The 16,326-nt window shown below is 41.5% G+C and overlaps 1 protein-coding gene across 6 annotated transcripts in view; it reads right to left on the bottom strand.

The window, feature by feature from the left end:
• Window positions 1-1,450: 1,450 nt before the first annotated feature.
• MOB2 (MOB kinase activator 2) overlaps window positions 1,451-16,326 on the bottom strand; it is a 121,390-nt gene continuing 106,514 nt past the window's right edge. For all 6 annotated transcript variants that reach the window (XM_065840166.2, XM_071809004.1, XM_071809005.1 and 3 more), the window contains exons 2-5: window positions 11,888-12,048; window positions 10,585-10,678; window positions 4,296-4,420; window positions 1,451-2,761 (exon numbers count right to left, since the gene is read on the bottom strand). In XM_065840166.2, coding sequence (XP_065696238.1) covers window positions 2,451-2,761; window positions 4,296-4,420; window positions 10,585-10,678; window positions 11,888-12,048 — 691 coding nt within the window. In that variant the 3' untranslated portion in view covers window positions 1,451-2,450. The remainder of the gene's footprint in view (window positions 2,762-4,295; window positions 4,421-10,584; window positions 10,679-11,887; window positions 12,049-16,326) is intronic.

Here is a 16,326-nt window from a genome sequence, read left to right as displayed (position 1 = left end):
GAGGTTTTGTCAGTTGTCCTATGGGAAGCCAAGATATACTCACCCTTGCATTTGATATAGATATTGGTATCACTGTGTTGCGATCTGACACTTAAAGAGTTGTAGCTAAGTCAGTCTTTTCCAGAGACTCTTGTTCAAGTCAAACCTTTCCCAAATGCACATAATTTCTAAACGGTCTTTTAGAATTAAGACTGCAAATGCATTTTTTTTTCATTACCAGAAACACTTGGGTTTGGGTTGTTGTCCTCACTATTATTTCTTCCTTGAACTCCACTGAGTGCTCTCATTCCAAGTAGCACAGGGGCCTTACAAATGGCACTGCTCCAATAGCATCTACTGACCTCTGATTTTCCCTTCAGACATTATATATAGGGAAGCGTGATGGAAAGGCTCATGTCATGTAGGGAATCGTAATGGAAGGGCTCCTGTCATGTCAGCACGAATGGAGCCTGAGTGGGAATATTCTCCTGGATACAGAGGCTGTAGCAGGAGCACACGGTGGGGAAGCTGTGTTAACAGCACCCCAATGAGCAGGTCAGCAAGAATCCAGCACATTTGCCTGCAGGTTCACAAGGTACCCACAATCTGGAAACAAACACAGGACAAATATGGGCTCACATAGTTTGAGGTTGTTTTCTGTCTCGCTCCTCCACTTCCCTTCTCCTGTGCTCATGCCTTTTTGCTTCTCCCACCCTCACTTTTATGACTTCTTACTCTTTCTCTCACTTGCACGTTTTTCTTCCTTTATGTGATCTTGCACATTTCATCACAAGCTTTTTCTTTTTTTTTTCCCCCTCCTTTCTTGCTCTTGCCTTTTTTTTTTTATCTTGCTTGTGCTTTTCCTGCTCTTTTTCCTTTGTACTTGCTCTCCTTCTCTCTACTGCCTTTTGCTGCACTTACTTACTCTTCAGGAAAACCTTCTAGGATTCACGCCAGGTTAGATGTATATACTTCGGGACAATGACCAAAACCAGTAACAAACAAGTCTCAGAGACTGCCACAGATTTGATAGAAGCACTACTGCAAGCACAACTGGGCATATTCCCAATTGGAAATGCTGACTGCAAGAATTCCACTGAAATGTGATGGAAAGAATAATATCACTGTCCAGATACAAAGTTGATACAGTACTGTATCCACAGATACTGTGATACATTATTCACCACAAAATATCCAGAAGCTCACTGCATTTGCAGAATTTAAGTATGTACATACAGAAACGTGGCCCTTTCCAAATGTTGCTTATCTTCGGAGTACTTACCTTCAGATTACCTGGAGAGGAGGCTCCCAGCACTACCAGAAGGAGCAAGGAATTGATTATAAATATAAGACAAACAAACAATTATTTATAAAGCTGGTTGACAGCCGGGCCAACAGCATTCAGTGGTGAAAGATAAACTGTATGGGTGGATTGCACTGACTTTTGACGCTGTAAACACAAAACCAAAGCTTATGGCTGATAAATTTGTTTTTATTATTATAGAACAGATGAACTAAAATAAGCCAACAATATAATTTTATGCCAACAGCCATCTTTCTAGCACAGGCGGTGACTGACTCAATGTACCCTTCTCCCCCCTCCCCGGGCCTCTGTTCAATGGGAAGCAAATGGTGGTGGCTCTTGCACACGGATTTTGGACTCAGAGATCTTTTTATCTGTACAGGTGTGCCTGGGAAAAGAGGAGGCAGGGGGAGCAGAGAAAAGAGTATATGTGTTGTAGGAGCAATAAGCAGAAAGGCTTGTGGATCCTCTTGAACGTTCACACATTGTGACCAGTAGATGGGACAACTGGAGAATCATGCCCACCTTCAACATGTAGCAAGCTACTACTTGCTACTCTACTCAAGCCAGGAGTTTCTTTCCACTCCAAGCTAACAAAGGGCAAGATGCACTCAGCTGGGGAGATTTGGCAGGGCAGGGGTCAGCCTATGTAAAATCAAACAAAAAAACCACTCCTACCCCCCCGCAAACAAAACCCAAACAAACTTGCATTTTAAGCCACTTCAAAGTCACTTCTGATAATATAATAGATATTTTTTTAAATGGCAGGACCACCATCCTAGAAAAACAAAGGGCTTGCACTCAAGACCAAAGAAAGAAAAACAAAAAACCAACCAACCAAACAGACAAAAAAAAAAGAACAACCAAAAAAACCAAGAGCGGCCCCACTCTCAAGCTTGGCTCTTCTCTAAAAACAGCACTCATCATCCATCTGAATAGGTGAACAGAGGAGTGGACAGAAAATAAAATAAAATTGGTGCAACTTCTCGCCAGGTGGCGCATAAAACCAAAGCTCCATACAGTCCCATACGACTACGTGTCCTGTGGTGGCAGCATAATTTCTTTCAGCTTTCATTGCTGTATATGTCTGTATGTATATCTGAACATATACATACACACAGAATATATAATATTGTTTTTAATGTTAGTTTTGATCCTGTAGGAGGGCTCATCTCTCTTTCACATGGTTCTGTGCTCCTGCGCTGTTGCTGCTCCCATTGCCGCTCCCGTTACTGCTGCTCCCACTGCTGCTGCAGAGGACCTCTGTGAGGTCATCCATGATGGTGGTCTCTTTAGGGTCCACGAGGTTGAATTCCCTGATGAATAGGATAAAGTGTGTGTAGAGTGTGTTTAAATGTCCGTGCAGCTCCAGTGCCAGAGTCTCCTTAAAGTGTGAGGAGTAGATATGGGCCAGCACATGGAACAGGTACTTGCAGATCTTCTTCACTAGGGACTCAAACGAGTTTGGGAATTCCTTGCCTGAAAGGAAGACAGAGAAACACCATGATAGCTCCAGCTGCTCACCTTCAGCCCCACAGCAGTGCCAGGGCTGAGCTGCGGGGAAGAGCAACTAGTGCTACAGCAGACAACCTGTGGGACCTGTATCATCCCCTCATCATTTTCATTTGAAGTTCAGTTTTAAACCTTAAGGGTTCAAAGATCAAGAAGCAAGCGTAACTATTCTTTAAAAACCACAACATTTTTTTTGTTACTAGCTGTAAAAATAATGAGAGGTTAACCCGGCTCCTTATCTAGTTTGTCCAGGAGTAGCAAATTTTTCCCCTGGAAGTACGTAATGCTTGGGAGACCAATTCACAGATCCAGAGATCCAGAAGCTAAGGTACACGGGCCTTGGTAGTGTGCAGCAATAACTATATATAAAAACTTTGCTTATTTCATTTTTGAAATTCTATCAAATGGGAAAAAAAAAAAAAAAAAAAGAGGGAAGGAAATATTGGGTGCCTTCTATCAGGTACAGCTGAAATTTTGCTTGCTGGAGCAGGACTGTGCCTACCTAGGAAAAGACAATTATTGGACAACTACTTTGGTAACACTGAAAGTGAAACTGAGGCAAGCAAAAAAGCAACACTTGCCATCCTGTACGTGATGTATGTTACTGGTGCAAAGTGCACCTTGGCCACACAGACAGATCGGTTGCATGAAAGGCCCTCATTGATGCAGAACAAGCAAATTAAAAAAGTCAGCTGCATCTGGCTTACTAGACACAGCGTCTATCTAGATCAAGATGCTTGTAAGCAAAAGGTGTGGGTTTAACATTTGTGATATTGTAATGCCCTAGTAGCCCAATTATCTGTTGAAGGGGCTCAAGAAGCCAGCTGCTTTTAGCTCACCTTCTGTAACTTCAGGTCTCTATTTTTTTCCCTTAACCAAAGACACTGCATGCAATAATCTTGTTAGGATACAAATTTGAGTCAAAGTTACTTTCCTATTGATTTTTGATTCTTTTGATTTTTGATTCTTCTTCTTTTGAAGAAGGGAGACTGCAAACAATCTGTGAGACAACGCCTAGTTAGGCAAGGAAGACAAGCCACATTTCCTGACAATCCAATTTACTTCCCCCTTAGTGCATCTGGGCTCTAAGGGCAATAGTAAAACAACAGGGTTATATTTTAGAAGCAACAGGCTGTACTGAGTACATGCATGCTGACTGTTTCCAAATTTTTGTCCTCTCTGAATACAGGCTAGAAGATCTCACAATGCCTGAAGAGAGGTACTGATGATGAAATACAAGCCAAAAGGACAGGATTGTGAGCCTGTCACCCCAGTTCATATGCCAACAGTGCAAGTCTTTCTTATCGTAAGAATGAACCAAATTTAAAATCTCCCTTAAAAAAAAACCCAAACAAACCAACCAAACCACAAACAAAATTTTAAAAATTCAAGCAAACAACCGAGAAAGCTGTCTGGTATTAATACATATGCTGAATGACAACTTTCACTCCACAGCATCTGCAAAGAGCCACAGAAAGCACTTGTCCAAAAGCAGACATACCATATTTTGTTGGAAAGACGTCCTCATCTGTCACTAGTTTCTGCACTGAACTCATGACGAAGTCAACATACTGAGGAGCAGTGCACTTGATCTTCTTTCCCCGCTCATCATACCAGTAGTACTGTCTGTGGAGGGAATTGACAGTGTCACCACATTATACCTTGGCTCCTCTGCTCAACTCCTCTAAGAGGTTAGTGCCTAACTAATATAAAACAACAGCTGCAACATTACCCAAATACATCATAGCTGCTATAGAAAAGATTCACTTCGGAGCATCTTTCTATATCAAAAGCCTGAATTTCTGCTAGCCAATTTTGGTTTTCCCTATCAATTTAGTAGCAGTACCAAGCACAAGAAGCCTGCTGACAAGCTTCCATGCAAGGGATAACTCCCTATCCACAACAGACTGAGGGTTTACTTACAATCTATAGAACTGTACAGGAAGGCATCACATAACTGTTTTTAAAGGGCAGTAACATTGCACAGTGATAAATTGGTTATCTTCTGGTGCTTAACATCACAAAACATAAATTAGTCTTGTGGTGTAATTTGTTGAACAGACAGAAGGTGGCTCCAAAACACCAACTTTCCCAAGCTGGTGCTCTCAAGTACTGGCAGCATTTTTAAGCCCTACAAATCCTCTTCTGGAATCCAATCTGGTGAAAGTTTTCAGGACCCTTCTGCACATCCCTATGAACATCCTAGAACTCCGCTGCTTTGGGTACAGACTCCCCAAAACATCTGAATTTACACTGGACTGCCACCAGAGAATAACCCTGTTGGATCTTGAGGAAACAGAGACATTAGCATATTGCCTGGCTTTTCTAAAGCAACCATCATTCAATCAGTTTGTCACAATCATCTTGATTAACTGCAGCCATCCCTCACCTGACAAAGAATCTGAAGGCTACAAAAGCACTGAAGCTTTGTTCCTTTTTTTTTTTTTTGTGATCTAAGTCATGGTTAATTAAAGCACCTCTAACTGTTACCCAGAACAGCAATACATTGCATTGGGCACACACAGTGAGGAATTGGTTTTTTGTGGCCTATGTCACGCTAGACGTTCAGTTCCAGTTGCTGAACTCTTCCTTCAAACAGTCTAAGCTTCCAGCACTGCTCTATATCATTATGGAGCTGATAAGAAGTCCATTGTGTTGCTCTTCCAAGAATACAGTGCAAGTGGGATTTGCTGACTGCCTTTGAAAGCAAGGCTGGAAGTGGTCTGAGCATCAGAACCTGGCCAGAAAGATATCTCACCCAACATATGAGCCCCTAAAGCCAGGGTACCATTTTTTGCCTGACTGTTCAGCTCCAATTCTGCTGCTGTTGGCTATTGATCTGCTATCTGACATTGCTCACTCAAATCACTAAACAAGCCTCATTGTAGCCCTAGACAAACTGACACTTTGGTGTGACGTTTAGCCACTTTTGGACTTTTTTTTTTTTTTTTGCATGGAAGATAAAGATTAAATATTTGGGGTTTTTTTCTGTGTCTAACAGGACTAGACTGCATTGAACTGGAAGGATCTATACATGCCACTTGGAAAATGAAGTTTTATGTATACTGGACAGCAGAAAGCCACTCAAGAAAAACGTTAAGTAGCAAATGAAAACTTTTGATTTGCAGTGTGTTTTCATTTCCCTGAAACATTATTCAGGGACCTGAGGGCAGTGAGGTGAAGACACTAACACCACTGTTCATGCCCTAAGCCATAAGAAAACAAGAAGCAGCTGCAGAAGTAAGAGTAATTCAAACTTTAAGAGAGAAAGAGCAGCTGGAAACAAGTCCTGGAGACACTCAAGGTTTAGAATTTTTCTTTCAGATCATTTTCAGTGTGTGGTGCTTGGACACTCTGTTGTTTACTAGAGAGAGCAGGATTGACCGCAAAAGGGCATAAAAAGGTGAGCAAGTGGATGAAAACAGCAGGAATTAAAAGCTCTTTGTAGAGCTATGTCAGGCATTGTAACTAGCATTTGGGCCCTTAGGCGCAGACCGAGTTCTTCATCACTGCTTATTTCCTTTATACATTCCACATATAAGGAATTATACAATGTAGTGCACAAACACAAGCCACCTCATTTGTCTAGTCCTGCAGTAAGCTGGAGCAAGATGGTTCTAGGAAACTCGGACTTATTTTCAGTCTTAAGACAATGCTTGATACCAAGAGCAGCAGCAGACTGGACTGTCTGCACCTCAGCAGCTTTCTCATGCTGCAGAAATCCTCAACTGCAAGATAGAAAGCACAGAGTTGCCCTTAGGCACAAAACCGAATCTGAATAACTGGATTTTAGTTAAACAGTTTGGCAATTTGTGCAAGTTCACTTACATGAAATTGTAAGTGAATAAATCTGCTGTAACATCTCACTGCATACCTTTTTTGCCTTTCCATGAGAATTAGGCTAATCATGCAAAACAGGAATTTAAAGGCAGAATCATTAAGAGCAAGGGGATAACTGCAAGGATTATCCTGTTGATTAGAATCATGTTAGTTATCACATCAGTGCTAGGTTAACAGTTGGACTTGATGATCTTGAGGGTCTCTTCCAACCAAAATGATTCTATGACTTGTGTCTTCCTTGTGTTTCAAGTGCTGTGAACAGTCTTCACAGGTCGCAGAGGAAAAGAGGAGCCCCTGACATACCATGAACATCTCACAGCTGGTACACAGCTCCCACCCATGCCGGAGTTATCTCCGTTAACAAGACATGAAGCAGGTTGGGGCCATCAAAGGGCTCGGTTGGGCACAGAAGCCTAACTGCATTCCATCGCTGGCACTGTGACAGTACAGCCCCGTATTAGGCAAAGGATGGGAAACAGAAAGGACAAGAAGATGACACTTAAAGGCACTATTCAAAAAGTGCTCACATGATACAGATTTTGATTATTTTATTTCCTACGTAAAATTCTAGCAGATTTAAACATCCCCACTATGGAGAGCATGAGGAATTTGCAGCTCCATTCTAAATCCCAGGGAAAAATTATTATGGGAGAAAGGAGCAACCACATAGAAGCATACAGCTCAGAGAACTTAAATATAAGAAAATGCAAAATGTGCAAGTTAAGATTTTTAGAAGGAAATACCCCCCCTGTGCAGATACATTAAGGGCAAGGTAGACACGAGAAAGGAGACTGTAAGATTAGAAAAAATGAGTGTTAAGGAATTAACAGTTAAGTGATTTCACTGAACCAAAATGACACCTTTCACTCGTATCTGTGGGCTGCCTAGAAGTTTTGATCCTTTATTTCAGCCTCAGGAGTTTTGTAATCTCCACCTTGTGAACAGCTCTTTTATAGGCTCTTAGTTACCCCACTAACTTCAGCACTTTAGAGAAATTTTGCCCAAATGTCAGCTAGAAAACCAGTTTACAGCTCATGGTGCTTTAAAGCTCGTTTGTGTAATAATAAGCTATAAAGCATACTAAATCTAAACAGTAAATACTGTGTTACAACACAGTATCTGCTTTACAGCAAGTGATAAACATATTAATGAGCAAAATTAAGTAACTCCCAAAGTTACATTCATGGCACCCTCATTAAATCTTGAAGATAACTGGTCATTCTGGTATTTCTCTTGGCATTATCCCACCTTGCAGCAAATGACTCCATCTGTTCTACACAGAGACTAAGTTTTGGTCAGATGTCTCTTAGTTATCCTAGGCAGAAATTCTCTTCCTCATTGTGTGCAGACGGTTGTGCTGTCTCATGCATCTGACACAGGGCTGAAAGCTGCATCTGTCTGCAGTTTGTCAATCGGCTGGAGCTTCTCTGAGATGTTAAAACATTACCTCAAATATTTAACTGCAACTGGTGTTTATTCTTGCCAGCAAATCCTCTAAACTTAGGATTGAGTATTTAGAGTGTTTCTGAATGCAAAGTAACTTGACAAGCAAATGTGTTCTGAATAGTTACTTTAACATCTCAGCCATAAATACAAAAAGCCTTCCTTAGGTATGACCAGAATGACATGATCCAAAACATGCCTTAGAAACCTGGGCAGGGAAAGCATAAGAGGAACAGAACGCATACCTTCATACTGAACTGCCTAAGAAATCAGCACGGAAAAGTGGCAAACTGCACCCTTCCTCCAAGGTACTGTAATTCTGTGGCAATCTAACATAGGGAGGTGCTATTTTATCCCAAAGCACCTGAACAAACAGATCACAGCCACAGAAGGTCAAATCTGGAGTGTCCATCGTGTTAATCAGCAACTGACTGTAATGTTTAGGTGATACTCTTTATATACTGGAGACAAGTCAGAGGCACAATAAATCATATTAGCTGGTGTTTCTCCAACACAATAAGCATGTCCTTACCACACTTTGTTAGGGTAAGATTTAAAAAAAAAATTTAAAAATGAAAAAAAAAAATTAAAGGGGGGGGGGAGCAACATCATAGTCATAATTTAATCTGAATAAATAAACATCTTTGAGACAGTTCTCAGTGTTCCATTTAGACATGTCTCTTACAAAAGGGAAGAGCTAGGAAAGGCAGAACATAAAAATAAGGATTATCCAAAACTGTTATTAGAGATACTTGGATAACACTGTTATGAACAGGGCCTTCAAAGCTGAACTGCACTGAGGTGTGTAGCTAGGTGAACTCACCTCTGTGCTTTTTTCATAGACCCACACACCTGATAGAAGAATGAAATATGCAGCCCACAGTTTGCAAACATGAATCAGTCATCTGCCCCCAAGTACAGGAAGATACTTAGGTTGTTATGATTTAGCTAAACACAAACCATTTCAAGTGCTTCACCCAAGTGCAGACATGCTTCCTGTTATTCCCAAACAGCGCCATTTTTCAGTTTTCCAAAACAAAGGATAGGAACATTCTGCTATCGGTCCTCACCACTAAAAATACAGTCTACAGCTGGAGCCGCCTACAGGCACTTCCTTTCTTTATTCTGCAGTGTGAATTGCTTACAGAGAACTCTTGTTTAAGACTCACTAGAGCAGAATGGAGTGACAAGTGGGTTCCCTACCACCACCTCCTTTTAGCCACTATTTCCCATCAAGCAAGTGGATAAACAGTTTAACTAAGTTCTTTGGACAGCCAGTGCTACACCCAGAATTAAAATACAAGAAAGCTTTGGAGTAAGAGTCTTACTGATCACCATGTCTCATTTAGAGACATGCTGTCTCCTTTTGATAAAATCTGAGTTCAGCAGAGATTTATTTCCTTCTGTTCCAGCCTGTTTTCAAAGCCTCTAGCAATGCCTTTAATTCTCTACTGACAGTTATCTTTCCAACTTTTACATGTGTAAGTATCCTCCGTACACTGCATTCTTCAGAGTGCTCTCAAAGAAAGCTCCTAATATTAACTTCAAGTGTACAAGATAGCCCAGTACATTAAGTGAGGATTCCTTTCTAAGAGTTATGTAATTATTGCCAGAGATAAAACATAGAGCTCTGGTTCTATTGCACACATTCCCTGGGATGTTTGTTTGATGTATTATAACATTAACTGCTCAGTCTTCTGTTTTAAAATCCATCTCAAATAAATTAATCCCAGGAAATACAAGAGGAGGGAAGAAAAGGACTATCAGCACGTGTGCTGGAGAAAAAAAGTATAAACAAACCACAACACAACAAGGTTATTCATACTCAACTGGATCTCATATTCCATCATGTTGGACTGTTCTAATCAGAAGCAGGAGTTTATGGTATATTCACCATGTACACTAAAACTACAAATCTTTCTTTCATAAGTGATAGCTAGTCAATATTAAAAAAGTCTACTAAGTCCTACAGGGGGAAAGTGCCAAACCAAAACGTTTTCCATACTCTTTGCAAAGGTGCCACTTGTGTCCTCTATGCCCAAGGGCTCAGGCAGAAAGCCAGCGGCTCACGTCAGGCTAGAGGTTATCCGTCAGCAGCCTGGTGCTCTGTCAGCATTCCAAATATCAAAAGCACCCTCTGAGGTTTTCGCAATTCATTTATCCTCCCCAGCCTTCTATGGAATCCCAGTCCTGTTTACCAGTAAGGACAGTTCTGCCCTGCCCTTCTTCCCCCTCTCCCCGCAAGCTACACACATGGTAATTTGCTTCTCTGATCTGTCCTTATAAAACCAACTCAGAACAGTCAAAGACTCGTCTTTCTAGTCCTCCACAAAACCAGACTTCCAGGACCCTTCACTGCTGAGGGGAGAGAAAAGGATGCACAGCAGCCAAATTCTAAGTAGAGATCTGCTGTAAAACACTTGCCCAATGCCATCAAATACCAATATCCTCCCGCAAGCAACTCTGAAGACTTCATGGAAACCCTGTAATTGTAAATATTGACTTACGTATTGCACACTGCCATGGTCTGACATGACTCTCCTGTACAGAATTCTGAGATTGTGCTATACTGTAAGTTGATGTGATGAAAGAAAGTTGTTGCTGAAAAATAAACACAAAGGAAATTTATAAGTAAAATACTGTCAAACACTGGTTATTCTCCAGATAATTATTTAAACAGAGCAAATGAAGCGACCTCAGAGTCTTGAGCTTGCATACAAATTTAAACACAATTTAGCTAAATTGGTCTAATGATGAACTGCAAACCAAAGAGGTACATAGAACGAAAACTCTTGTTTTAAGATGAAAGTACCATGATGCATCAGCTCTTATTACTCACTAAGCAGCAAGACTGGAAAGTGTCTTCATCATCAGCCTCACCTTTACAGAATACTCTACTACGAGCTGAAGGCAGACAATTTGCTATGTTCTTTTGAAGTCAGACTTAAAATGTACAGTAGCTAGAAAACAGCATTACCAGTTCCCATAATATATCCCCTTTAAAAAAAAGCATGAAAACTAATATACTTCTATATTTTAAAAATCTCCTGAGATAATTTAACATCTTAATACTCCTCAGGGAGTACTTCACTTTTTTCTTAATGAGTCTCTATAAACTTTCCTAGTGTGAAGTTTAAAACAGTTTCTTGCTACTACCACATACGGCTGAAAATGTAAACAAGACTGGGTCATAGCTGCAGGTTAGGACTGGTAGATGAAGCAGAAGCACAGGTAAGTGCTGTAAATCAGAACTGAGATGCATAGATACAGCATTCAGCCACAGCAGTCAGTCATATCTCTGAGTTCTGGCTTCACTACAATTAAAATTCACAGTAATTCCACCAAAGCTCGGAAGGAGTGGGGAGAAGAAATCCAACCACAAGACTTCAAAACTTCTGGTTTTAAGCATAACTCGCTTTACACACAAGTTCTGATAAACTACCATTTTTACAATGCTTCTGGAAGACAAACAGCTTGAGTTGGAAACATGCTGAGCCAGCAGGTTCAGCAAATAGTCAAAGGGAAGCTGACTGTCCTCAAAAGAGCATCAAAAACTTCACTGCCCTCAGTGCTACAGTGAGGGAGCTGGAAGAAGGAAATGTATCAAAGCTTCCATGCTGCTGAGCACAGCTGGTTTGTACATAAGACAGCTTAATTACTGTTCAAGGTATAATGACATGCATTATGCACTAAGCATAAATAGTCATTGAGTGTTTTTTTTAAGCATCAAAACCAGTAAAAGGAAACAGTGAATGAATATCTTCTTGGGTGTGGACAGCAAGCTCGGAGCTGGATGATCACAATACTCACTGTTGCTGGCTAGCCACTCGTTGAGGTCTATTTCTCGTGGTAACATCACTAGCTCCTTAAATTCAAAGTCAGTAATTCTGGATTTTGTGTATTCTGGCTCTAGGTAAAGTTTCTTCTCTTCCGGTGCTGGCTTTTTACCATTTGGCTTTCCCTTGGACTTCCTGCAGGATATTAAAAAGAGAGAAGAAAGGTTACCTTTGCTGGTTGATGAACAGCTACAGAAATCCAAAAGAACGTGGTTTATCCAAACTCCTGTACTTGTGTTTACACTGTCCCTCCAGCCTTCCCTCCCCTTAGCTTAGTTATTTTTTATTTAAGCAAAAGATAGTTTCTTAAAAAGTGTGTTTGAACTCAGTCACTTTTTTCAAATAACACTGAAGTTTTGAATGGCATTAAGAAACTTGAGACAGAGGCGCTCTATCTCCATTGTCCTTTTGTCAGTTTAGATTGCAAATTACTGGGAGAACGACGGTCTGTCTTTAAGCCTGTGAACAGTTGTGACAGCAGAATGGCACCGTGCCTGAAGAAGCTACTCTAATGTGAGCATAACAATCTGCCACAGCATACAGCTGTCACCTGCAAAATGGGAGTTCGAGAGACAGCAAAAGCAGACTGCTCTCAGTCAGAAAAATGCTCTTTCCACACAATGTTCTGGCACTGCTCCTTCAGAACTACAGCATTCCTCACTACTACAGCCCTACATCTCTGAGATACCGGAAGCCTTCTAGAAGTGAGCATCTGTGACTCTAGCTTAGAAGCACTTACAACTACAGAAACGCCTGCTACCGGGATACCTGAGTCAGGAGATCCCAGTTCATTTTTTTTCCTTCAAATCTGATACATTACAAAATAACCTTCCATTTGGATGCAGACAAATGACATTCCATAAAATGCATTTATCTCCATGGCATATTGTGACTTTTCATCTCCCATTTCTAAAGCGTTTGTTGTAATCATCACTGGAGTTTTCCTCCTACTCTGTTTTTAACATCCTCAAACTAGAATTTCAGCCCAACCCATATTCCTGGGCTGGGGGTTCACAAGGACAGGTTGAGGAAGGACAGCAGGTCAGCACTTTGATCTTTTAGGCTACATAATCAAACAGCTGCAAATCCATGTGTTTCTACAGTTAAAAAATCCACCTAACCAGAGACAGAAGATCTATTTAATGGTGATGGACAAGTGCAGTAAGGCAATACTTGCTGTGTACTGTCACATGAACACAAGGAGGAGATATCAAGGTTTTTTAATACCAGGTTTTCTTGGTTAAAGAGGTTTTTAAGGATCTGCAAAACCAAGACAAGTCCACCTTTGCAGATGACTGCATTAAGTTTACTGTTGAAACTCATCTGGATCCCACCCAAAGGAAACTGATCTTATGTTCTGGCTCTTAAGACACTTTAAATAATCTTCCAACTGTGGCCCTGCTTGAGGTACACGCAGGCTTGACTTTTGCTATGAGGATGGGATGCACACCTTTCCTGGAACAGTGTTAGAAGTGTCAGTGCTTTCCCCAGAGAGAGTATGATTATTCAGATTTCTCTCTTCATGGGCTCTTTACTGAGTGGTTTATTAAACCCATCAGAATGACTCATCGTTCACATCATCAGGACTGCAGCAGGGAGAGACTGAGATTCACCTTCCACAGGAAAGGAATGCCATAACTACCATTCAGTCACCAGCACTGCCACTGTTTACTGTCTCCAACTTGCATTGAGTCTTGTCAATGCCACCTTCTCCCTAACCAGTAAATTAAGACTGGAGAGACAGTAAGACTTCAGGAAGGCCATCATCAAGGAAAAAAAACAAGGAAAATTTAGGGACAGCAGCACGATATACACTTACACCCTCACAGTGTATTCACAAACCACAGATGTGCAGAAAGCACTGTAGAAGGTCTCTGGTAGGGAAAAGATGGTCACATTTTATTTCTGTATGTTAATGAGAAAGGTGGATTGCATGCTTAGAGAGAGGACGTCTGAGACACTGAACTTTTTTTAAAGAATACGAATATGGTATGAGAATAAACTAAAGCCAGTCTATGTGAAGACTAATTTAGCACATAGCTACTCTTGCACATTTCCCACCATCTCCTTTTTCCACGACAGGGCATTTCAATTCAAACAATGCCTGCACGATTTATCCCTTTCATTTATTTAATGAAGTAACCTGGACTAATTCTCATAGCTGCTCTACAAAGGGATGTTTTAGGACATGTGAAGTCAGATGTTCCTCAGCACAAGGCTCTTAATATAGACGGGTTGCTCAGTCAGACCAACAGCTCCTGGTTGTCAGCAGCTAACTATTCTTGTCTTCAAACTCTTACATTTGCTAATCATATCTGAACCTCCCTACGCAAAAATAAGCTACAGGTAAGAAAGAAAAGTCCGTGACAGCAAGAACTGCAGGAGGACCTTAAAGGTATTTTTAAAAGTTATGAAAGACAAACTTCATTTATCCTTGGGCCTGAGACTTCAGATTTTCATAGAACTTGAGATGATATCCAAGGAAAATGTAATAGCATAAAACAACAGTCTTATTTGATAGTCTGTAACTCGACTTCATAGCAGATGAAGCAACATGTTTGATGTCTTCCTTTTGTAGGAATACCATGTTAAGACTTGAAACTATCTTACCCTGACAGTCAACAGCATAAATCCAGTTGAAACTATACACCTGGACCTCAGCTAGTAAAAAATCTTCAGGACACTGATTTGCTTAATTCCTAGCACTGGCTGTCTTACTGCTGTGCTGCTGAAACCAAGCCTGGCACGCTCCATACAGCACCTTCATACTTGCTGGGCCTCTGACAGACAAGGTCTATTCAGAATATACTCTGCAGGGCTTTTTTCAGCTGGTTGGATTTAGTGGTTTTGGGGTTGGGGAGGAGGCCAGGGTGGGGGCAGATTCAGGAGTTCAAGGATAAGTTGATTTTTTAAGAAAATTACAGTTCCAGAAACAATCATGCAGAAAAAAACCTTTAACTTGAGAGGCTGGTTTGGCAAACCACATTAACCACACTTGGGGAGAAAGGTTATCAGTGAGAAGTAGTTTGAATAGAACACAGTTTGTGTCTTTGCTTTATTTCGGGATATTTAAACCAACGGCTCTAGGTTAGGACTGTGCCACGTCAGCAAAGAGCAGTGTTCTGAGAGCAGGAGGAAGGGAGAGAGAGAGAGAGATGAAGAGGTCAAAGACAGCCTGTCACAGAGCCAGGCTGGGGAGGGAAGCCACAGAAGGAAGTCAGACACAGGAGGGTGAGGCAAGCCTTCCGCTGAATAGAAATGGAACGTGTGTACCTCATCCTCACTTCAGCATCCTCTCCCCATTTCAAGAAAAGAAACAAAAATTCAACCCTGAATATACTTCACGAGTTGGTTAATGCAAACGATTATACGTTGTCCTTTTACAAAAACCAAACTCCCCCATTTCCACACAAATATCAGTTCTCTGTTAGATTAGCACATGCAGCCACTTTGCTTCTTTTCCACGGAAAAGTGTGCAAGTCTTTCCACAAGTGCCTTGTGCTGGAACTGGAGCACTTCAAACAGAAGCTTCCTGAAGGATCCCATGCTCTGTCTCTTTCTAAAGCTTTGGCTCAGTATAATAAAGAACCTGACTCATGGGTATCATCACTGAACCTGCAGCCCACAAATCTCTGTGGCCAGATGGGATATATCCAACGGTGCTGGGCAAGCTGGCATGATCACTAAGCCCCTTTCCATTATCTATCAGCAATCTTGGCTAACTGAGGAGGTCCCAGTTGACTGGAGCTGGCTAAAATGACACCCATCTACAAGAAGGGCTGCAAGGAAGATCTGGGGAACTACAGACCTATCATTCTGACATCGGTGCTGCCAAAGGTCATGAAGCAGATGACCTTCAGTAACATCAAACGGCACATGCAAGAAAAACAAGTGATCAGGCCCAGCCAATACGGGCTATGGAAGGCAGGTCCTGTCTGACCAACCTGATCTCCTTCTACAACAAGGTGACCCACCTAGTAGATGAGGGAAAGGCTGTGGATGTTTTGTACTTAGAATTCAGGAAAGCCTTTGACACCTTATCCCACAGCATCCTCATGGAGACGCTGGCAGCTCACGGCCTGGATGGGTGTATGTGCGTTGGATATAGAACTGGTTGGATGACCAGGCCCAAAGAGTTGTGGTGAACGGAGCCAAATCCAGTTGGTGGCCAGTCACAAGTGGTGTTCCCCAGGGCTCAGTATTGGGGCCAGTTCTGTTAATCTCTTTATCAATGATTTGGATAAGGGGATTGAGTGTACCCTCAGTAAGTTTGCAGATGAAACCAAACTGGGTGGGAGAGTTGACCTTGTTGACCTGCTGGAGGGTAGGAAGGTACTACAGAGGGATGTGGACCAGCTGGATCATTGGCTGAGGCCTGTTGCATAAGGTTGAACAAGGCCAAGTGCCGGGTCC

The sequence above is a fragment of the Patagioenas fasciata genome, chromosome 5 (genome assembly GCF_037038585.1).
Source record: "Patagioenas fasciata isolate bPatFas1 chromosome 5, bPatFas1.hap1, whole genome shotgun sequence".
Classification (NCBI taxonomy): Eukaryota; Metazoa; Chordata; class Aves; order Columbiformes; family Columbidae; genus Patagioenas; species Patagioenas fasciata.
This window is presented reverse-complemented; position numbering and strand designations above follow the sequence as displayed.